Source organism: Apus apus, chromosome 2, assembly GCF_020740795.1.
Source record: "Apus apus isolate bApuApu2 chromosome 2, bApuApu2.pri.cur, whole genome shotgun sequence".
Taxonomy (NCBI): domain Eukaryota; kingdom Metazoa; phylum Chordata; class Aves; order Apodiformes; family Apodidae; genus Apus; species Apus apus.
The window spans coordinates 36171103-36195875 of record NC_067283.1 but is presented as its reverse complement, the minus strand read 5'-3'; the positions used below and the strand labels follow the sequence as shown (position 1 = coordinate 36195875).

At 41.5% G+C, this 24773-nt stretch overlaps 1 protein-coding gene across 1 annotated transcript in view; it reads left to right on the top strand.

Annotated features, from left to right (window-relative positions):
* COLQ (collagen like tail subunit of asymmetric acetylcholinesterase) overlaps positions 1–24773 on the top strand; it is a 40327-nt gene that overhangs the window by 7829 nt on the left and 7725 nt on the right. The window contains exons 2-13 of the mRNA XM_051610945.1: positions 5781–5893; positions 7050–7139; positions 9789–9833; positions 10528–10554; positions 12266–12337; positions 14704–14766; positions 15487–15513; positions 16162–16206; positions 16981–17016; positions 17932–18012; positions 20847–20943; positions 22714–22853. Of these exons, the coding sequence (XP_051466905.1) occupies positions 5781–5893; positions 7050–7139; positions 9789–9833; positions 10528–10554; positions 12266–12337; positions 14704–14766; positions 15487–15513; positions 16162–16206; positions 16981–17016; positions 17932–18012; positions 20847–20943; positions 22714–22853 (836 nt within the window). The remainder of the gene's footprint in view (positions 1–5780; positions 5894–7049; positions 7140–9788; positions 9834–10527; positions 10555–12265; positions 12338–14703; positions 14767–15486; positions 15514–16161; positions 16207–16980; positions 17017–17931; positions 18013–20846; positions 20944–22713; positions 22854–24773) is intronic.

The window sequence follows — 24773 nt, the reverse complement described above, 5'->3', positions numbered from 1 at the left end:
TAAAGTCAGCTGTGCTGTGAATCAGTCCCAGCGAGGGAGCCATGAGGAATTAATTTAGTCCGTGGTAGCAAAGCTTCAATGGGGAATTTGAAGGCATTTCTCTGAAGCCTTTCTGAGCACAGAGCAACTCCCATAGTCTCAAAGGGATTTTCTGGGACTGTCAGAGCAGACAGTGGAGCAACATCAAAGTCAAGTACACATTTGATCTATGTCAGCACTGACAGATTAAGATCTTGCATTTGCAGAAGGGTGGCACTGGTGTCTCTCCAGCTTTGCTGCTATTGATAGTGGGAGAGGACTGTGTGGCAGTGGATGAGATGTAGAAATCTTTTGAGGCTGACACAGCAGCCATCTTGCATTAATCTGTAAGGTTTCAGGCTAGTCTACAGATTGTACTAGCTTCTTAGGCTTTAGTACTCAAGAGTGTTTATAATACTGTTCTGACGTGACAAGAGGTTGAGTTTTGTAATTTGGTTCATAAAATTACTGAGATAAGACATTGGGAATTACCAGACTGGAATTCTGTTGCTGGTGTTCTAATTGAGTCCTCCATGGCTTTGGGGGAGTTGCTTAACTTCACTGTTCCTCACTTTCTCATGCACTGAAGGGAGTCAACGTTTAGCAGTGTCTAAAGTTCTAGACTTCTGCAAATGGAACACAATAGAAGGGAAATTGCACAAAACAGCCCTATTGTGGTTACTGAGATTTATGAACCATGGGATTATTTTACAAACCTATATGATAACCTACTGAAGTGTTCCACCCATGAGTTTTTATAGGGATTTTCATGTTCTTGTGAAACTGGAGCACAGACCACTCCAAGATAATGCTCTCTGTACTGATCTCAGGATTTTCCTTCTGCAGTGTGAGACAACTGTGTATAATCTTTTGGCGTGTCATTGCCCTCATACACACCAATTAAATGTCTGAAATATTTGCATATAGGGAGTTAAAGGCCTTTCCCATGCTTATAAATCCCACAGCCCCCTTTCCTTTCCTGCAACTTGCCATTTCTGCAGTGTTTTCTAAGGCTGACCTGCAAAGATGCAGCTGCCCACCAGCTCCCGGCTGGGCTGTGGGGGCTAACTGGGCTGCCTGAGCAAGAGGTGCTGGGAGATGCTGGGGGAATGTGAGCTGAATATTAGGTGGGGACAGAGGATGGAGTGTCCTTCCTCCTCTGGCCTGGTGAACATGGAGATTCACAGTCCAGGCAGCATGCCAAGGTCTGTATTATTGTCAAGCTTTTGGAACATCGACTGATTTTAAATACCCTCATTTATTTATTTACTTATTTATTTATTTGCTTCTTGTGACAGTTCTGAGTGTGCACCAGCTGATAAATTAGACATTACCACTGCTACAGCCCACAGTCACTTTGGGGATTAGCAACAGTATTTTCAAATGTTCGTGAGTTTTTCTTGGCTGGAAAGAAAATTGTGAGGTTTCAGCTTTTCATTTTCTGTCAGAAGGACAGGGAGTTAATTTCTGATCAGCTTTGCTCTGGTCCTTAAGGACTCTGAAGCCCCAGTTCAAGCAGGAGAAAACCAGAATTGGGGAGAACTGCAGCCCCTTGTCTCATCCCATAGCTCCCATGGGACCTTCTTGGGTCACTGCCTCCTCCGTGCAGGCCCCATTACCTAAGCTGCAGGGCTTGATATATTTCCTGGGTATATTTACATCAGCTGGCTTATAGGAAAAGATATATTTAGGCCATCTACCACATGGCCAAAGTTGAAAAGGGTACTAAGAGAAGCAGATTGTTTGCTAACCTGACCCATCTCTAGATGTGGGCTGTATTCCCAACTCTGTTTATATATGTGCTTATAGCACATCTGGGATCACAAAGCCTCATGTAACACATTTTAAATAAAGTCTTGTCAATGCTGGTTTATGTCTTTGGGGCTTTAAAGGAGAGAGTAATATATGCATCTGCTCTGTAAATAAAGGATTTGGACCTGTATAGCTCTCAAAATAAACCTTTGACAAGCTTTTAAACTTTCCTGACTTAAAAAGAAGTGCCTTCATCACCTTAAAATAGAGGTACAGAATGGTAGTGGGTGGCTGCTGCTCGTGGCATCCTGCTCTCCTTGCAAGGAGAATATGAGGAGCCTGAATGAACAACAGCAACAAAGCAGATGAAAAGTCTCAGTTTCAGCTGGACAAGCCCACTTTCATTAACTGAATAGCCTGCCTAGCTCATTTATTATGAATTCTGAATGCCATCCAAGTGGGAGAAGAATCTGAGCTGGGGTGTCAGCCATCAGAGGTCTCTGTCTAGCCGAGTCCTGCTGTCACAACCTGGGCAGGCCCCCAGCACTGCTGTTGGGGTGATAAGCCTTTGGATAGCAGCTCGGCTTCCCGTCAGGGCTTGCTGGATGAATGTGGTCACAAATAGGAAGGGAAACACCTGTTAAGTATCTTTTTCCTTTCTTGTACTTTCCTCTTTGCCAGTTGGCCTACAGCATTGTGATTTTAGGATAAAAGTCATTTTCATTGTTTAGTTTTGATTTTTGTTCAATGAAAACCTGTAAATCTAACCTGAACCCAGAATGGCACCCCTGTTGCAACTGAGGGAGTTTGTAGGGTTGAAGGCCATCTCTAGGAGCAGCTCTAGGAGGACTGACTTACGAGCCCCACGCTGGGGAGTGCAGCCCAAGTGAATACTTCTCTCTGCCTCTTCATTAGACCATCTCAGATCCCAGTTACCAGCTTCCACCTGTGGTGAGAAGCAAGCAGCTGCAGGAACAAAATGAAACATTCCAACAGCTCATCTAAAATATATTATTTTCTGGAGCAACCATTGCTAGTATACCCATAGATTTATACAGTCACTCTTGTGAATTAGATTAACATATAGTCTGGACTGTAATAATAACTTGAGTTAGAATATTATAGAGACTTTATTTTAAAGCTCTTTTTTTTTAATGTTCTCTACAAACAGTTACCACTTAGACAAGTCCTATAATGAGTTTTTAATTTTGTCTTCCTTCTTTTATTGAATGTGCTTGTTGACATAGAAGTTCTTGAAAGAGCAGATTCTGTATGAGATAAGTAAGCATGCTCTGTGTGGGCAGGGTCTTCACATTTCCCAGAAGACTATGACAGTCCTATTCTTGGGCTGAGGTATTTTTCCACTGATGGGGACTGGGGTATTCTAAGCTGTGTTTAGGAAACGAAGGTAACCTGGAGCCTAAAAGTATACATTGCATTTGCAAAGAGCCTGTGAGCCTGTCAAGGTACCCGTTTTGTGATAGACTAAAACTCTGCAATGGTTGCACATCTTGGACTTATTGCAGTTACAAAATCCACACCAATGAATTGCAGTGCTTATTGGAAGATCAAATCACAGCAGTCACACCTCTAGTCACTCTGTCACTCACCCATTTTTTTGCCCCCTCTTCTGTCACGTCCACCTGCCATACCTGAGTGCGGGAGGTCCTTGGCCCAAGGACCAGACTTTTCTAAGTACTGGCTTTACAGGTGCACCTTCCAGAGCACAGCTATGATTAATGATGGAGCCCCTGAAATGTTAACCTACAGCATTGTATAATGGATGTCTATTCTCTGTGATAGTAACAGTGACTAGATATGTTTTTTTCTTGTTTTGCTAATCACTGTTTATACCAGTAAACCTAAATTGGGTTTCAATCTAACTTGTGGCACAGTAGTATTAGAATAAAACTATTAAGACTGAAATTAATGGCTGTTTTGCTTGGTTTGCTGTACTGTTTTTCACAGTAAAAGCTGTTACACAGAATTTCAGACTTCACTGCCAATAAATCAAAATCCCAAAATCCCAATATTTTATAAGCCAGAACTTTACTGTTGAGGACATGAGAAGTATCCTGTTAAAGCTATAGATATACATTTATATTTAATCTTATCTTTGCAAAACATGTAAAAAGAACTCTTTAATACCTTCTCTTTTTTTTTTTTTTTCTTTTTTAAGTAGCAGTACAACTGCAGTAATGCAAATCTTTTTCTGCAGTGCCTGGTAGTGATGTTTCAGCAACTAAGCTACATTGGGCTGGCTTTGATGTTCTTATTTTTGTTGAATGATAATGATCTGATTAAAATTTAGCTAGATCACAGAATAAGGCAATACTAAGAAAGAGTGATGATGTTGGAATATAACATTTTATATGCTGTTACATTTCAAGCTGCCCACACTTTAATCATATGTAATTTAGTCCCAATGCAATATGTGCAAGTACAATTTTGAAATTAAGGTAACCACAGAAGTAAGTGTGGTAAAAATTGAAGACCTTGGTTATAGCTGTGTAAGAACAACTGAAATCAGAATAAGCTAATACAGAACTTAACTCTACATATCTTTGTATTTTCTTGCTTATGTGAACTGGGGACACACGAACTCCTTTGCTGCTTTTTAAAGAGCATTGGATTTCTCAGTATGTATTTAAAGCTTTAGATGAAATAATGTATCTCTATTTTTATTATAAATCTGCCTTTATCTTAAATTGAGGGGTTTTGTTGAGTTTCAAGCTTGTGAGGAAAATTTGAGAAAGAGTCTCCATTATAGATCATTTCAGATTTTAATTGACTGCTCTCTCAAATGCATCCTTGCAAATAGTGTTTTGAGAGAGAAAAAAAAATGGGTAACATAAACTACCCCTTAACATTTCTTAATTACACTCCTCTGGGCACCTGTTTTTGTGCATCAGGACTGAAGGAAATGCTGTCCCCATTACCATGAAATGGTGGAGCTGATATAATGCACTTTCTGAAACATTTGAAAAACTAGAAGTATCTCTGTCCCTTGGAAAATCGGCCTTACCTTGAGACGTGACTAATATCTGGCCTGCAACTGATTTGCACACAAATCCAGCAATTCTGTCAGGTTTGTCTGCCTAGAAACTTAATTTGGGGATTTTATATTAATACCAGATACTTCACCATGGGCTTTTCTTCCTCCTGTATTTGGCTCCCTGCCACACTTCCATTCACAGACACCAGTTCCAGCTGCCACTAGCCAGAGAAATACAACAATGAACATAAAAAAAAACCTTTTCAGAAGGCCCCCATCCTGATTAGAGATATATTACCCAAGGAGCAAGTAGATGCAGGGAAAAAGACAGTATAAATGCATCATCTTCATGTCCTTTCTCTGTTAATATTTGATCACAACTGCTTATTTTGTGGATATATTTTTTCCTCTTGGAAAAGGGTAAATACATTGACAGGCACAGCTGAGATCCTGCCTTACCAGGCAGTCGGTGGCAAAGCTATAAGTTAAATGGGAGTTGCAGAGTTATTTACTGTTAGTGATGATACATGAATCAGAAATGAGGCAACTTGATTTCAGTCCCAGAGGAAATATAGGCAGATGTGCTGTGGGACAACTTAACTCTCTGTTACCACAGAAGTGCCCAGTGATTTGGTCCATGGGGAATGTTGGTGAGCAACAGCACAGAGGGCTTCCTGGTGGCACATTTGCTGTAACTGGAACCAGAAGATGCTCTTTCTAATAGACTTTTAGAACAGGGAGCAGACAGAAAGAAGTATTTAAATCTATTTTCTAATGTTGTATATCTGAAATTTTCCAAACTCAACCTATGCCATAGCCACATTAAGAGCTTAAAACTCTGCAACACCTTCCAGACCTTAGGGACCACCCGGTTTCTTAAATCCCTGCTTGGATGACAGTGTTACAATCAATGCACACAGGATGTAGAAAAATCCTGTGGACTGGAGACCCCTCTTATGCTGTAAGAAATGTTTGTTGGTGTTCAAGACAATGGATGGGTGTTTGTATTGAACAGATCTCCCTTGTTTGGAACAGAAGAAACAGCTCAGTTGCAGAGAATTCTTCCTCCTCGGCCCTCCTCCTCCACCCCTGTTTCCACCACCGTACTTCAGGCACAGCTGGAGCACTGTAAGTGTGGCCCAGGAGCCTCCCTCTACTTTTTACATGACTTTTTGTGTTTGCTAAAGACTGAAATATCCTTTTGACCACTGCTTGATTTATCCCATGCAAATATTGTGATTATTGTTAGTGGTATGTAAATAATTATTATAAAGAACTCTGACAAGAGCTAACCTAAGAAAAAATACAGTTTAAAATCCTCTGTTTTCTTCAGAGAGATCTGGATTGAGCTCAGGGCTCTATTCCCCCAAACCAAAATTTAGTTGCCTCCCCTTTCCTCAGCCCTTCCCCTCTCTGTGTCTTGGCTGACACAGAAAGGAGACCCAGGGCCAAGATCTCCATAGGAGATGTGACGTCCTTCAGTGAGGAGGACACTGGGACCAGGGCCCCTGAGATTCCTCCAGGCAGTCCAGAGAGTACTCTGAGAATAAAATCAACCTTCACACCATCTTCCCCACAAAAACATCATGTAAAACTAAGTAGTTACTAGAAGGATGGGAGCCATGTGAATTCACCGTGAGCAGTTTGTGCTTTGAGGTATCTAGCTGGAGCTTTTCTTTTTTTTCACTTGGAAGCTGAAGATGAGTTGGGTTAACCCCATGTTTCCGGCTCAGTCTCTGCCTGCATTTCCAGGGGAGATTCAGGACATAAATAAGGCAGTTTACTCATGCAAGCCTAATTTGAAGTCAAAAGATTAGACATTAATTGATCTTTAAAGACATCAGCTCTGGTTTGCAGTGAATGAAAACCTACAGGTTAATAACTTGTGGAGCGAAGTTCATGCTGCCTGTGTCCCTGCTCAGCATAGTCTCTATTCTTAGAGCAAAGATGCTATTTTTGGAGAGGAGCTGCCTCTTGTAAAGTGGGATGGAGAGAGCAGGGTCAAGTCTAAGAATAGGCCAGGGTTCCATGCTGGCTCAGAGGGGTGTGTGACAGCCTTGGTGCCTCTGGAAGAGGAGGAGGAGGAAGTGTGAGGCAGGACGCTATGCTGAAGTGCTCATGTTCAAGCATCTGTGAAGATAACCTTGTGACAAACTTTAGGCTACTCCCTAAGGGAGCAAACAAGCTCTCTGGAAGCTGTAGAGTTTGTTTGGTGTTTGTTTATGCATTTTTCTGACTGGCTATATATGGCTGCATGTTCACTCATGTATTTTATGTTATGTAGAAGTTGCTTGCCCTGGATACGAAAGAGTTGTGTCAAGAGGCCTCCTCCCTGCCTGAATTGCATTGCCCCTCAGGGCCTCCTGGCCCCCAGGTGAGTGATACACTTGTGATTAAACCATACTGTTCTCTCACTTGCTCCAAGGTCCTTGCAAAGCTGTAAAACATCTTCCACAAATGCTTTTTTACCACTTAAAAAGCATACCAAGCTCTGGCTTAATTTCATTTTATATGAGTGTGTATAAATCATGTAGGCTTTTTACCCTATGTTCTCACCCCTGCCTTGCATACTCCAGTAGGTTTCAAGTTCACCCTTCATTTTTCTGGAGTATCAGAGTTCCTGGAGGTGCCAACACTTCCTTCAGAGACTCCTCTGTAGTTTCTTCTTTGCTCTAGACTCTGTTGTCCTTCATGTGAGGGAAAGAGCCCGTGGAGTAAGTGCACAAGAGGTGCAATAAACTTAAATGTTAGTGGAATACATCCCTGAGAAGGCAAACATCTACAGTACAGATGAGAGACAAGGAAGGGCTTCAGAAGGGCAATGGGATGGGATCATGTAGCTTGACATGCAACATTTCTGCCTCTGACTTGCTGGGCAGTCTTGGGTCAGTCCCTTTGAGCTCCAGATCATTTTTCTACAATTTGTGCATTCAGAAATCTTCTAAGGGAGGTCAGAAATCTTCTGATGAAATGGTCCACAGCTAGGGTGAAGGTTTTTGCAAACATCTCTAGTGTGAAGAAGATCAAGCATCTGCCATTCCATTCCAATTAATTCTCTCCAAAGAAAAATACAACTTTGCAGGGAGAGGTACTTCCAGTTGCTCCCAAGGCAGAGGTGGTCCCTGTGTATGTGCTGTGCTTGGTAATTTGGGATAGTGATATCCCTTAAGGCCCCTGGGTGCCAGTTTTATTACAGTACAGCTAATAGCTGGCACAGCATGGGGCCTTTGCCGCAGCAAAGCTGTGACTGAGGGAGGCTTTGGCAGCCTAAGAAGTTGACAAGCACCCAAACATTGTTTGAAAAGCAAAGGACAGTGCATCATAATAAAGGTTCAGTTGTGTAGCAAAAAGCTTAGCTTTAATTATTTAGAAGTCAAGGTATTTGGAAATAGTCTAGAAGATGCAATGTGAAAGCCACAAAGTCTTGTTTTAGGAACCTTGACTTTTCTGCTCTGCTACTTTGTCTTTGCTGAGATGCAGGGTGAGACAGACTCATTTAGCACGTGAATGATGAGATGTGGAGAGAAGTGATGGGAAATGTTTGTCCTGTCCTGTACTGAGAAAAGTCTTCTCTGCATTATGAGACAGCCCTGCAGTGTGGTTGGCCACGATCCAGAGTTGCAGTACATGTGAAAAAAGCAGTTGTTATTTCAGTCTTTGCTAGACTGTGGTTTTTTAAAAAATCCTCTTGATACTCTCCCTGACTTAAACTGGAAGAACAATAACTCTATTGTTCTGCAAGGCCCATTACTATAAATAATATTAATCTTGCAACCAAATGATCTATGATCCCTCCAAGAATATTTTTAAATAGAGTAGGCTGGCAGATTTTATCACAGTGGCAGACAGCAGGCTGGGTATAACATGGCTTTGGAATTTTTAATTATAAATTGCAGGACTGGGACTCATAATGGGACAATGTTAGAGCCAGTAGTCCTCTGGGCAATACTTTTATGACAATGGTCTCCTGGGAAGAAATGGCACCACTGGAAAATCAAAAATCCAAGAAGTATTTCTGAATTATTTTCTGCTATAACTTGCATGACTTTCAAAGGAGTTATAAAAGCTCATACTGTTGCCTCAGAGCTAAATTTTAACACTTTATAAGAAGGACAATTAGATTTGTAATGATATAACTCAGAATAAAATTCCTCCCATGTGTAACCTAAAGCAAAAGGAAAGAAAGATGGTAAAATTAGGCTCTGGCTCCAGTAGGCTGCATTCTGATTTACACTATTGAAATAAGTCTAAAATAACTCTACTGACTAAAATAGTTGTAGTAATTTGCATTTGAGGGTACACTTTGCTCCTATTAATGTAAATTTGCATGACATTTTGGACAGTATAAGATAGCCAGGTTACAAACCTGGAGTGAGTGATTCATACGGAGAATCTAATGCTGCTCTGATTTAGGCTCATGGGATATTTTTTCCTTCATTCATTCAAAAATAAAAGGTGGTCTGTGAACTGATGCATTCTAGAAGCAAAACTGTTTGTCTCATTTTTTTTCTGAGATGGGATTCGAGGTCTACCTGGATTAGGAAATCTCCTGAGATGACAATCAGCATTATTTGAGAGAGAAAGGAGTATCCTCAGGGTTCAGTAGTGGTGGCAATCTTCCACATCCATACCTCACTGCAGAGCCCATCCTGCATGTTTTATGCCACCTCCCTTACCACCCCTTTGGCAGACCTCCTTTGCCAGCTGACACAGTGTCTCCATGTCCTCATTGCTAATTCTTTAGGATTGCAATAACTTCTCGTCTTTCCTTTGCCCTAGGCCTTTTTACTTGCTAGTTTTCTTCATCTAGAAGATGACCCAGCACTTCTCATGTCAGTCCAGGAATCCAGCCTGCCATTCAGCAGTGGCACAGATCTGGCATTTAGAAGCCATGTTCAAACACCACATCCAACATCCCAACCTGAGGGGTTCACCTGTTCCCAAGAGACACCTAGAGGGTCATGGGTTGAGGGAAGTTGACCATCAGTGCCTTCCCTACTAATACATTCACTTTTCTCCCTAGGGTCCACAAGGAATTCCTGGTGTAATGGGACCAAAAGGGGAGAAAGTAAGTGTCTGTGTTAAGGCGTTCAGTGTGTTTTTGAGGGAGTAAGGGAGGAGATGGAGAAGCTTGTGTTAATTTTTTATTTTGTCTCTTTAGTCAATGGTGGGCCTCTTGGAAGTGGGGATTTGCTTTAATTTTAATGTAAAGATGTTAATTGGCTTGAAGCTGCAATTTAAATCTTAATCTTTCTTGAAACCTTTCTTATGGATTCTCATGACAGCTACCTATGGCTACAGGATGTGTTAAGAAAGCAGCTCAGGTGCACAAGTTGGTGATTTTAACTGATCCAACAGCCTTTGACCACCTTGTCTCTCTGGGAGGACATGAGAAACAGAGCTTTCCTGTGCTTTGTCAAGTGTGTGGGCCAGCTCAGATATTAGAAGTGTTCTATATGTTAAGTTATGGCTTAAGCTCTGCAAAGCATTTGCTGCATGATGGTGCGTTGGGAGCCTTATGCCTGAAGCTGGGCATGTAATGACATGCTTTGCTATACAAGGGGGGTGACTGTAGATTTAGGGCTCAAATACAGGAAAGACCAAGGAGCTCCACTAAAGCAATCCTTCTCATTTTACCTCTGGAAGCAATGTCTTCAACATAAAGATATTCCCAGTTTATTTTTCTATATAAATGCATTAACTAATGAGCCACTGTGCTTTGCGTGGTGCCTACTGGACTAATATTTTCCTTTCTTTGTCAGGGGGAGATTGGCAGGCCTGGAAGAAAGGTATGAACAAAGGTGCTGTCTCAGACACCTGTCTAATACTTGACACAAAGCAGCTGTCAGAGTGGGGTGTAGACAATAATTAAATAAAAATTAGATAATGTGGAAGTTTAACAGTTTTGTGCTGCTTCCCCTGGTACTTAGGGTGGGTGGTAGGAAACTCTGGGCTTAGGGGTGGAAAGCTGGGCCCTTTGGCTTGGAAAGCTGTCCCAGCTAGTTTGAATTCAACAAATTCCCTCAGTAAGAGCATACAGTTCCAGCCAGACTAATAAAAGAGTGGGAAATTACCTGAACTATATCTCTGCAGACAGGGGAAGCAGGGTATGGGAGCTATCATAAAAGGTGTGTAAAAAAAGCCTAAAAGCCATAAAAGCCTAAACCAAAAAAAAACTTTTTGCTCTTCTAAAGTCTAAACAAGGCTCAGCCAAATACCCTCAGAGGAGGAATAACCATTAATGATTGCACTTATAGAGTTTTGGCACCAATGCAATATGCTGACTACAATCCTGTGCCTGGTGACATATGAGCCATGATATATTGTCAAAGATATGTGTCCCTACATGTGATGAAACAGAATATGTTATCTCAGTCACTAAGTACCTCCATTTAATGTAATTAACTTTAAAAGAAGACAGAAATGCAGGATGAAATCAGAGATACTCAGGGAGTAGTCACTAACCAGGAAAAGAAGTACCCTTCTAATAATATACCAAGGATTTTAACACCCTTCTAATAATATGCAAAGGATTTTAACACCAGGTACCAATTAGTAATTCAAATAAATTTGAAACACATAAACAAGGTGGTTTTTTTTAATCTAAATTGCAAATGCCCTACAATAAATAAAATAAAATAAATTACTTCTATAAATTCAGGTGTTCAAAACAATAATATCTCAGAGTGGGTCACCCGCCAACCTACAAGGGAGTGTAAACCTTAAACACGGTGCATCAGCAGCTACTCTTCTGACAAAAAACAGTAGATCCCAAAAGAGCAGTAGTCCAGTTGGGAGTAAAACAGTGTAACTCGTGCTAAAAGCTGTCTGGCTTGAAGGGGATCACTCTTAGCTCCAAAAGTTGTGATGACGTTCCTAAGAGCATACTGTCAAGTGACTTAAAGCCATGGAACTGCACTAATCTGCAGCATTTTAGGAAATACTAAAGGAGTGATTTACAAGCAGTAATTAAAATATATAAATTACTGTGTATGTAGTTATTTCTAATCATATAGTAGCTAATAAAGAGCACTTATCACTAGTAATATGAGAGTGTTCAGAATAAGAAAAATAGTAAATAGAAATAGGAATATCTTAGTTAAAGAATTGATCCAGTTCTTAATGTAAATTGGATTTGTACTGATATAATTACATGCAGATCTTTTTGATTTACACCATATTATTAAATGAAAAGAGGATTCAAGTTATTTTTACTGGGTTTTTAGGATTATTATTTTGACTGCATGTAGATTTACTCTGTAGCTTATCTACTTACCTGAACCGTGTAACCTGGTATTTCTGTGAGCCCACACTGCCTCCAGTAGCATCAACACAAACTCTGTTATGAATATAATACCATCTTTTTGGTATTAAAAACAAGGTAAAGTAGCATTAGCAATTCTTCTCCTGGAAGAGAGAATCTATCTCCTGTCTGCAGGGGAGTCTTGAGTGTGTAGGAATGATGTTACATGACTCTGTAATCAATGTTTTCCGTTCAAGGGCAGACCAGGTTCCCCAGGCGTCCCTGGGATGCCAGGACCAATAGGACAGCCTGGACCTGCGGGACCGAAGGTAAGACTGAAATTCATCTGGGATCACCAATTCAACATCCTGATCTGAACACAACAGTTGCCTCAGGAAATCTCTAAACCGCTCTCTGCTGGAGGCTGGGAAGCAGCAGCAGTGCAAGGACACTCTGTGCTTGTCCCGTTTTTGAACACTTTCTGCAAAGACCTGCCCAGCCTAGGGTTAGGTTGCTCCACCTTCAGCCCAGCCCTTGTGGCACCTCTTACATTGGTTAAAACACATGAAAAGGAAATGGAAAATAAATCTAATGAAGACTCATGGGTAGCCACTGGTGTCTCACAATGACACGAACCAGTGTTTCAGAACTGATTGTCATCTTTGAGACTGCCCTTTATGATTTCTTTCCCTGAACGTGTACTTCTTGGCAGTGTAACCATATACCCATGTGATCACAGGGAAGAGTACCAGCTTGGTGTTGGGGGTCAAGGATTACAAACCATGTGGATTGTTGATCAGATCTTTGAAGTTCACTTCCATAAAATCATTCATTCATTCCTGTGGTTTTTCATAGCCAACTGCGGAAGAAATGGCAGGACATGCTTTGCTCCTGCAGAGCAGTTTCTTCACCTGCATTTGTTATAAAAAGCTGAAGGACAGTCCTTTACTAAGTATTACCTCATGCAGAAGGTATAGAGCTCTTCACAGAAGCCACCGTTTATGGGAGTTTCTACTGGGATTTATGAGAGAACATACTTTTCTTCAATCTAGCATTCATCAGGCAATAGGGCTGCACACAATGTTTAGCTCAAAGCTGCATTTTCCAGTTAATGTTTGACTCTTCGTTTGCTCCATGAAGGTTGGTGCCTCCATCTCAGAGAATGTGATGCAGCAGCTCTTGCTACTACAAGAATAATAGTAGATGACTTCTGAATGCAAGCCTGGGAAGCAGACCTCCAAGCTCCTCACAGCTATGTTAGATGAGGAGCAACATATTTTAATATATGGGAATACAAACAAGCAACAAAAGGAAATGTACAAAAAAGGAGCCAAGGTTGAAATTGAACTGTGAGATGAGAAATCGTGTGCCTCAAAATGCAGTGTGCTGATGTCTCACAGTGGGGGCAGTAAGGGCAGAAGGGAGGTCGAATCACCTCTGCCCCTCATGGTCTGATTACTGAGAGCACATCAGTTTGAAAAACCATTCACTTGGCCTTTTCCTTATATAAGCACCACTTTTATTTATGAAGGCTTCCTAGTTTTTATTTTATCTCCTCTTTGTCTATAGTTATGCTTTTTTAACCACACTCCTAGAAGCACCCCTCACATTCAATAATAATACTATGTCCCATACTTGACTGCAAGTCTTACTTGTTTGACTCCAATTCTTCTGCCTTTATTGTCCCCTCTGATACCTGTTTTTTTTTTGCTTTTTAGATGGGTTCACACTTTCATATCTTCTGGTCTCTATAAACTTTGGTCTCCTGCCTGCAAGTGAAGGCTTCAGTTGAGTAGAGGCCAGCAGATCTCTATGCTCACTTCCATCAGTTGTTCCTCCTTCCTTTCTCTTTTCCTCATCTCTGATCTTCCCAGACTCTTGATATTCATGCTCATTATAGTAATTTGCTTCATCCACTTCTTGCTCTAAGTCTTCAGTAAGATGGGGTTGTTTACTCATTCCCATCTCTGTGCCTTCTGTTTCTTCAGATGGGTCTCCTTGTCTTGTCTGACACAGCCTTGATCTAGTCCTTATTTCCTCTACCTTGTTTTTCCAAGTCTCTTCTGAACTTCTGCTTGGGCAGCAGCCAGTGTGAAAATCCTCTCCACTGCTGGGACAATGAAATCCAAAAGAGAATAAGAGCCAACTGTGTCCTGCTTCTAGGGCTATTGCGTGTCTGTGAGGAATACTCCATATTTTACCCCAGATATAATTAGCTGACAGCAGTCAGAGAGGTTGTTGTAAAGCCTTTTCATTATTTACTGGCTCCAAAGCACATGGTGTCTCAGAGCAATGATAAAAGTAATGGCAACGCCTCCCCAAGCCACAAAGTTTTGCACCAACATATCCTTCATGTCTGCAACGCGGGGGAAGTAACACTGGGTGGGGAGAATGCACCTTCATGCAGTAAAAGATTGCTTTGCTGTGCCCAATTTGCTTGCATATTCTTTAATAGCTTCTGACAAAACTGGAACACAAGTTACACACCCAAGAAAATGCAAATAGAAGAATAATATAACATATGAGGACTCAGGCAGAATACAATTCTAATATAGACCTCTGACTACAAAGCTACACCAAGGTCAGGCTTGTCTCAGTGATTTGACATAAAACCTGAACCACTAAACTATCAGACATTCAAGTATTGCCTCATTGGAGAGCCACAATCAATAACTCTCTTTATTGACTCCTTTAGGGTGAAAAGGGAGAGTTGGGTGTGATGGGATTGCCAGGTACAAGAGGACCAATGGGCTCCAAGGTTTGTTAACCAAACGCTGCATTTTTGGACATTGGTTTTTAATGCTCTGCTGACAGCTGCTTCCCTTGTGCATTTGCTGGAAAGTGTTTATCAAGATACCTATCTTTTAATGCAGATAAAAAGATACGTTTTCCTTCAAGCAAGGTTATGTTGTCTGGTTGAGCTTGGCTGTGTTTCTGGCTTTTCATAAAAACGCTCTGGTGCAAGTTGCTGTAATGTAAACATTTATTTTAAAAGCAAAATTTATATTTCATTGTATCCAACTAGAAAACTGGAGTTTTTAAAGTGTATCTGCAGCATTATCTTGTGTCTGCAATGTTTTCCACCCACCTCACAAGGAGACCTTTGGGTCCTTTACTAAAACTGTTCATCAGTATTGATAGTTGGATAATAAGCACAATTAGTTATAGATTTTCTAGTGTCTGTACATCACTGTCTGGAGCAGAGCCTTTACAAACTTGTTTCAATTTTAAAAGCAATATCAAATCTGCTGGCTTTACCTAGCTTTTTCATGCTGTTTTTTTGGCTGAGCTGTCTTGCCTTTAATTTGTATTTCATAATTCTGTTTCCATGCAATTTTAGAAGCCATAAATATTGATTTGCATTTATAAGTTGATGCAATTTATTATTTGTGCTTCATTCTTTTCCTTCACTTTGAAGTCCTGCTGCTTGGGTATTCTTGAAAGCAAGAAGCATTAAAATATCCATCTTTGCCTTTAGGGTTTTCCTGGAACTAGAGGAGAAAAGGTCAGTGTGACAATAGTATAATGTATAATTTAACAATTGGAAACAGTTATGTAAAAAAAAAAAGTAACTGTAGAGATGAGATTGGATTTTGATGGAATGAAGCCTAAAGGCCCCACTGATAAATGAAAGCAAGCATCAAGAAGGAGCACAGTCTTGTGGCTTGGGATACTAAAGGAGTTTTAAACTACATCTTCTTATGAACAAGTTACTTCAGTGCACCTCACTACAGTTTCCCCATCTGTAGAGTGGGTATAATGACCTCTAATTTTTAGCTGGTTTATTTAGGCTGTGTATGCTTGGGCACAGAGAGTTTTTACTGTAAGACCATACAGTGGGACCTGAACTTGGATGAAGTCAACTGGGGGAAAAAATCAAGTTTGAAAGTATCACGTCCAGGAAAGCATGCATTTAAAGTAATTATCTGGGGGAGAATGAGTGCCTTTTCCTACAAACCTTATTCTTAATTCTATTATACATGTCAATTAAAGTAATAAGGAGACATTTTAGGGTATCTACCATACACATCACTCTGTAGATATCAGTGTATTCTGTGTGACTCCAAATAATGCCTTGTGTAGGAGAAATATTTTTTGCTTCCTTGTGAAGTGGTAGCAATTAAGCTGCTATCACTGTGTTACCTCTCTCCAGGGATCCAGAGGTGAAAGGGGTGACAAGGGAGTCAAAGGAGACCAGGTAATGTTCTTTTCCAAATGGCTGTGTGCTTTAGCTGAATGTGCACATGAGGACTAATGTAATTCTGAGAGCAAAAGCCAGGAGAGGTATGGAAGAAGGGAGCCTGGGGGCATCTTCCTGGGAGACCAAGAGTGGTGAGGACAGGCAGCAGTCCTGCCTGATGGGAGGGTGGTGGGTCAGCATCTGTGTCCTTGTGCTCCCCAGCCCCAGCACATAGGGGGTGATGAGGTAGAGGGGAGTTTCCCTGCAGGTGACCTCAGTCTCTCTGACCTGTGCAGTCCAGAACCATGACAGCTTGGCTGGTGATGTGACAGTGCTGTGAGAAAAAAATAAATAGAATAAATAATAATAATTAAAAAATTAAAAAGAAAATGTGAGATTCTTTAGGGGTTCTTTTAACTAAGGAAGGAAAAGTAAACTGCTTATGATGGAAATGAAGAAATGCCATTCCTGAATGGAGCCTCTGGGAGTTGTCCAGGTAGCAGGGTTGCCTGTAGACAAAGCACAAAAAGGAATATTTTTGCTGTAGGAGAGGATGCAGGCAGCAGAGGATCAGACAGAGGAGAAAGAGGAGTGTTACCATACATGGGGCTTTACAGTAAAATTCTGCTTATAATTCTCCACTTACTGTGTCACCTGCAGTGCTGAATCACAGTGTGGGTTTTTTAAGTTGTATCAGTACCTGGCACTTTATTTTCTTCCTTTCAAGGAAGGTGCTGCTTTGTCAGAGATCATGCCACATTTTTCAATGCTTTTTCTCCTTTTACTTTTTAGGGAGAAATAGGTTTCCCTGGAATGCTGGGACAAAAAGTAAGTGGGCATGAGGTACTGGTGAATTGTGTTAAGTGCTGGCACAGGGGCAATGAGTGGCTTCAGGGACATCCAGGAAAGTATAAAGCACTGAAGGTTTGGCTTGACTCAATGACCTTGGCCTTGATCAATTTCTTTAAGCTTTTTGTCTTAGGAGAAAAGTCTGAGATGCAGCTCTTAGTTCTTATTTCTCTTTTTTTCCCCAGTTTAGTCATAATCTTCCTCCTGCTTAACATGTTCAAATTCCCGATTATGGATTCATAACTGACTTAATTGCTGTTTGTTTGTTTTTTACCTGAAGATATATTTCCTTCTTGATACTCTGAATCAAAATGACACTATTATAACTAGCAGTGTTAATCCTGACCATTTTTTATATAATCATTATTCTGTACCTAAGCAAAAAAATCACTATTCAGATGTTGGTTTATGGATAGAAATCCTAAAGGAGGATAATTTTATGACATAATCATATCTTATATCTGAAATTGGGATAAGGAAATAATGGTTGCTTCTAAGGAGGCTAGAAGACAAGTTAATTCACCTCCTTTTCCCTGAGTGATTTTATTACACATGTATCTTAACTGCAAAGCAAGATCCTGCCAAAAGGGTGAGAAAGTTTTGCTAGCCTTCATCTCCCCAGGTCTCCAAGCATGATTCTTATCTCTCCATTTGGATTCCTCTTTAGGAAAGGATTGTTCAGGAAAATTTGGGTAAATTGTGAGAATTATTTTTCACTCTATGCTTGTTTTGAAGTATTTTATTATAATTTTGATGTTTTTAGAAAAATGGTGCCAGCATTATCTAGAGAAATCGTGTGAATTAGAGCACTCTCCACCTGCTGTCTTGTGTAAGGCAGGTATAACCAAGGTAATGTGCATTTCTGTACTTACGTCCTGCTTCCTTCCCGCCAAGGGAGAGATGGGCCCAAAGGGACAATCTGGAGTACCAGGACACAGAGGACCTATAGGAAGACCTGGAAAACGAGGCAAACAAGTAGGACCATTGTGTTTCCCTTTCCTGTGGCTCCTGGTGTGTGCATGGTTGTGGCATCCTAAGCAACACAGAGTTATGGTCCCAGCCCCACCTGATGGCTAGAGAGTTGGTGTGAGGTCCAGGTCTCACACAGTGTGGGATGTAATGCTAATGTCATGGTGCCCTACATTTTGTAGATCCCAGCCCTGAAGCTGACTTAGGGAGCAGGGCTGCTCAATTTAAAGGCAGGTTGCAATGGCAAATAGGATATATCCAAAATCCAACATATTTCAGCCTTCCCAGGGGCCATCCTCTGCCTCTCATGAAAACAGGCTTCTGGGATGAGCAAAGAAATGTTTGTAGGGAGACACTGGATATCTGGGGCTCTGAATGAAGGAGGGATTGTTGTGGATGCTACAAAAACTGCTTCCTGCTCACTTCAGCTTTGGGTAGAGAGGCAGTGTCAGCATCTTGCAAGGGACATCTTGTTGCCTGTCCATCAGTTTCCCCCTTGGCTTACCAGTGCAAAGAGCTACATTGCTTCTGCTAGCAAAAACACTGCTTCTGTGCCCTGGCAGTAGCTGCCTGCACAGTAAGAGTGGTTTGGTGTGGTGGATTCCATAGGTATGTGGTCTGTGGCAATGGAAAACACTGATCTATACATTTGAACTTCAATCCTGTATTACACTGTAATGCATTCCTGGATTCTAAGTCTGCATCCAGTGTCTGTTCAGGCTCTGCCCTTGCTGCTGGGCTTGCCTGGGGGTTGCTTTCTGTCCACACCATCCAATTTGTCCAAGTCAGGCTTTGCCCAGGCTCAAGGTTTGGTCAATACAGACCAGTGTGCAGAGCCACAAGGCCTTGGAGGTGTCTGACAGAGTGCAAAGAATCAACGCGCTAACACAGCCTCTCTGTTTCTCTGGTTTCCTCTGCTAACACTAAACCAGGATTGATTTGTTAGACTAGGTATTTATATGACAGTTCTCACCATAGCACTGCATGCCAGGGACAGATTGCTCTGAGCAAGGTCAGGAAGACACATAGTGACCTTAGAGAATGCAAGTATGGAGGTTGTTCAGGAATGGGATGGTTCACAAATGATCCTCAAAATCATTATGCTGGTGGAACTACATTTTTCAGACTTTCAGATTAATTATAAAGACCAGGAGTTTTGTGTGAATTCAATACTGACTCCTCCACTACAGCATTTTCCACGGAGGAGATAGCAATATTGGTATAGTTACCTGTTCAAATCTCCACATGGGCCTCTTGGACTGCACCTTTCCTTTTCTATTTTTTTAAGCAATTATACTGGGAGGGACAAAGGAGACCAGTTCCTGGTGCCCTGAATTGCCACCTGCAGAGCCTGTTTCTTTCTGGTGACTGACAGGGAAGGGAACTTGCTCTGTTACACCAACATTGGTTTCAATGTGAATCTGCTCAGATACGGCAGCTTGTAGATGTGGTGGTTAATGGGTTTTATTAGTCCTTTATTTGTCAGGTTATAAAAGCTCTTTCCTGTTTTTTGGGGTTTGGGTTTGGTTTTTTTTTTTGTAAACTGTGCTTGTCTGTCCTGCCAAAGTAATATGCACAGAATATATTTTTGTAGAATAAGGCAGAGAAGGCACAACACCTGCAAATCCACTTGAACACAGTTAACTCCTTACTTCACCTTAGACATTTTGTCACATTACCCAGTGTCTTAATCAACAAGTGGTGACATAAGGCACATCATAATTTAAGGCAACAATCAGTGTGACCGAAAGAACTACGGTCTGGCCCCGATTTAGGATTTTCAGTCCCGAGGTTTCCTTCACAACCCCTTTCTAGTGCCCTGAAAGCAATTTCAGCATTAACCTTCTGGAGGAAAACAGGGTTTCCCTCTGTAATTGGTGAACTAGTTATTTCCTTTCTTCTTTTCTAGTCCTTTGAAAAAACGAGAGTGGCACTTTAAGGCTCTGTGGGTCTAGCTGCTGCCTTTAAGTGCTGTAGTTGTCTGGCTGTTTGTTCAGCTGAGTGGATAGTTTCCATCAACATGGGGCCATTTCCTGTCTCTTGATCCAGCTGACAGCCCTAGATAAAAGCAGCTAAATTAGGAAGGTGTCACTTCCACTTCCATTTTGAGATACGTCTTGTTTACCTCACTGACTTCTTCAGCTCTGCCCTGCCTCTGGGGCAGGCTCTTCCTCAGAGGTGGCCAGGAGGTGGGGGTCACAAGTCACAGCCCTCAAACTTGGATGTAACACCGAAAGCTTTGTAACTTGAGAATTGACTCTAAGGAGCAAGTTCAGGGTTTCAGTCTTGATATGGAGGAATGACTTACGGATTTAGATAAATGTTACTTTGAAGGAAGGGAGAGGAATATAACTATTGTACCCAAGAAAAACCTTTCTGAATGCCATGGGAGCATGTGAAAAAAAGAACAACACACAGAAACCAAACCAAAACAAAAAAACCCAAACAAACAAACAACAACCAAGACAAAGATATTTAATATAAACCTTATTATTTAATCTACCTGTGCTAAACAAGAGAGCATTAAGCCATCGTTCCTTTAAAGCAGGAGACAAAGCAACACAGTAGACAGCTCATTTTCAAGCAGTACATGTCCAGCTGGCCCTGGCTTACCTCTGCCAGATCATTATTGTATGGGGTAAAAGAGACTTCCCACAGCCTTCTTGGGGGCTACAAAATCCTGGTCTGCTAGTTCCATGTTGCATAATGTAAGACATAATTAGGGGTCAGCATCACTGGTGTTCATGTAAAGGCTGGAATATTTTGCTGGCACAGAACTACTTTGTAGGATTAAACAAAGCAATAGTTTAGCAAATGAATGGATGTCTCCTCTCTCCTAGGGACTAAAGGGAGACATTGGACCTGCGGGTATCATGGGACCACCTGGAAGGCCTGGTCCTTCTGGCCAGCCAGGCCCCCCTGGACCTTCAGGATTAGGTAAGCAGGAGATCAGGTGATTTCCTAAACAGTGTCCCTGCTCCCCAGCCCTTCCTGACTCATGACATATGCCTACATGGCCCCCTTTATAAAAAGTGCTGCAGGGCTTTGTTTGCTTCTTCACTGACAGCTTCAGGATTTCTCCTGGAGGCATTCTTGTCCATTATACAGATTCTATAGCTTACTTTAAAGCCAACATTATGGCTTTTGATATTTCAAATAAAACCAAAAACATGGCCCATGTGGTATCTGTGGGACTTGTGTAGATGGGGATGATGGAAAGCCATCTGGTGGCCTTGGAGAGACTAGTTAATCTCCATCATCAAGATCTCCTGCTTTGCCAGATATCCTGGTTTACAGAGAAAGATTGCAATTTCTAATCAGCTAGTTCATAGTCAGCCTGTGCAGCTCTATAAAATAAAAACAGATGAGACTTGAGTCACAATAGTAATGAGGAAGGAAAAAGAAGGAAGGGGTTAGGAGTCAGAGGGAGGATAAAGCAGGTGGTGGAAAAAACCCTCTCTTTTTAGTTAAGTGCTGTAGATCTGCGCTCACAGCAATTGTGAGTCTCGTAGAAATCATAATAAAAATCTTCTAACTGGTCATCTTACAGCTTCAAAGCTGTGCATGCACATGAATACTAAGCAGCATGTGAGACCAAGCATAGACATGAAGAACAATACATGACCCACAATGTTCAGTGACAGTGAACCCTCAAGTAGGGTTTTCTTACTAGAGTACCTGAAAAGAAAAACAAAACCAGCTGGAAACTACCGTTGCCTCAAATGGACAACAGCTACTTGCACTACAGCAAATCTGTTTCATGTCCTCTTCCATTTTGCTTTCCCTTTTTTGGTCCTTGCTTAACATCAATGAGCAGGAAGGGTCTTCTCTCCGGTGGTCTGGAAATGGCACATCTGTGAAGCTGGGGCTGATTCAAAATCTTCACATAACTCATGTCACCCATTGTGAAATATCCTTGTCCTGAGTGAAATAGCTGGAAGTTTTCAGAGGGCAGAATTTTCACCATGCCAATGTGAAGGCAGCCAGGCTCTTGAGATTACTTTTTAAAGGCTTTATTCCATCCACAGAAAGTTTATGTGTTAGGCTTGTTGATCTTTTTCCTCTAGAATATAAATTCTGATCCTAAATGACCTGTCTGTAATGATGTCACTGCTTGCAGCATGAATATATTGGCTCATTGTGTAATTCTGCAGAGTAGAGCATCCTTGCCCAAGTCTGAAAGTCAAAAAGAAGTATTTATTTTTAATTTTTATTTGTAGCACTCTTGTCTTTCTAGTTGGGTTTTCTTGCCTAAAAACCTCAGAAACAGTATTGCTTAAGTGGCTGCACAAATGCTCAAGTTCAGATGTCTACAGTCACGACTGAACTCGGAGCATAGGTACTGCAGAGTGATCTGTGTGTTCATAATGACTAGAATTTCTCTTAACCTCATACAAGCTGACATCTATCTGGAAATCCTAAGCAAATGGCCTCTCTTTTTCTCTGTAAAGTTTGTAGAAACATTTTTTTAAGTGACCTGGAAAAAAACGGTGTTGGTACAAACCCCAGTCTTTCTTCTGAAGTGCTGTAGCAGGTGATTCTGGTAATCACTTCCTTCAGTTCCCAAAGGCTTTGGTGGGAGATGTGCATCTCTGACAATTTACCTAAATGCATGTATCCATTTGACCTGGACTTTTTCTACTTTGCCTGCATTTGTGTTTTGTATGTTAACTTTGTAACAAGTTAACCTGGCATTTTGCTTCCTAGCCCAATTTGCAATAGGACCAAAAGGGGAAAGAGGACTTCCAGGACCGCCGGGGAGATGTCTCTGCAGACCACCCCAGCATGTGAATAACCCACCCTATGAGGAACCTGTGTTTGGATACAGTTATCCGAAAGTCCCTGCGGTGAGCAGATTTTCTGGGAGAGGATGTGAGCAGTTCTGGAGTGCTTTTTATTGTGAGAGGTGTTGTACTCACCAATATTTTGGATTTAACAGGGAAGATGTCAGTAGGTGTGCGAGGTGGTGTTTCTAGTCTCCACCACCTCTGAGATCCAGTTGGTGCAAAGGAGTCCGGTCTCAAAACTAGTCTGAGGGGTGTGTGTTGGAGGTGCTGAAATGCAGCTGTTTCAAACCAGCAGTAATGTAGCATGTGTTTAGAAGCCATTTTTTGAGTCTGCAGATGCTCTTTTCCATTTCCTTCTGTACATTTATAACATGTTCTTTTTATTTCAGTAAATTTAAATGTATTTCAGGTTGGTTAGTGAAGTAAGCAGCTCTTTTTTGCTTATATTTTATATCTTCTGCAAAAACAGTGGTTTCAGAATTGAATAGTGAAGTCAAGCATTTCACATACAACATAGAACAGACCAAAGCACAGACCCTTGGATCAAAATGGAGTCTCCATGAACCATGGGAGTCAGACTTCTGAGCTCCTGTCTGTAGACGTATACTTTATATAGCTAATTCCAATCTCTGGTATTCATAAAAGCATTTTTATGAGCAAATTGGACAAAGCACTTTAAAGGACAAGTCATTGTTGGGAAGTGACCTAGCAATCCTTAATCTCTGATTTATCTGGGCTTTGTAAATACTATTTCTGTCCTTCCTGCTGGTCCCTGTCTTATTATTCTGTGCATTGTAACACTTAATCAGCAATGAAAATGCTGCCTTGCTGCTGTGTGCCCCCATAGCCCAGCCATTCCACTCATCCAAGTGTTTATTGCGGGTGTCTGGTCATCTCTGAATGACAATAAGCAGCAATTAGCTTTGTTAACTTTTCCATCTGAAGCCTTCTCAGAAATCTGTTACACTGTGTGAAAGGGACAGATTCACAACACTGCCCATCAACTCTATCTTTTTCATGAGTGTGCTGCCAGTCTGAGCTGCTCATCCCTGCGTGTGGTGCATTACAAAAAAGCCCCTTATTTTTTAAACCGTGATGGGGAGAGAAGAATATGCAGGAAATAAAGTTGCCTATCACATCATGCTGCACTCTATTGCAAAAAACTCTCATGTAGTTCACAGCCTGGAGAGCTCATGCCATAAGGTATAATAAGGCTTGCAACAATCTGTGGAGGTTTTATGACCCTTGTTTTCCCTCTGCAACAGTTTCATATTAGATCTCAAAAGACAGTAGTGAGAGTGTAACTGCCTAAAATGTACATACCCTGCACTCTATTCAAACCCTCATTTGATGATGATCAAGTGCCATCTTCTCAGAAGTGAGGGATGGCGACGTGGCAAGCTTCAGCTCTGGGAGTGGAAGGAAGTAACTGAGGAAGTAACTAGGTGGATAGATGATGGTAGGGCAGTAGATGTGGTTTGTCTTGATTTCAGTAAAGCATTTGACACCTACAGCATCCTCGTAGATAAACTGATGGAGTGTGCTCTTGATGATCAGGTAGTGAGGTGGATCGTGAACTGGTTGAAAGGAAGAAGTCAGAGAGTTGTGGTCAATGGGACAGAATCTAGCTGGAGGTCTGTGACTAGTGGAGTCCCTCAGGGATCTGCTCTTGCTTTCAAGAGAAATTAGTGCTATGGGGCTGAGACTGCCAGAGCAGGGTCACCTAGAGCACATCACACAGGAATGCGTCCAGGTGGGTTTTGAATGTCACCAGAGAAGGAGACTCCACAACCTCTCTGGGCAGCCTGCCCCAGTGCTCTGTCACTCTCACAGAAATAAGTTTTTTCTGATGTCTACGTGGAACCTCCTGTGTTCCAGTTTGCACCCATTGCCCCTTGTCCTATCACTGGACATCACTGAAAAAAGCCTGGCTCCATCCTCCTGACACTCGTCCTTAACATATTTGTAAACATTGATGAG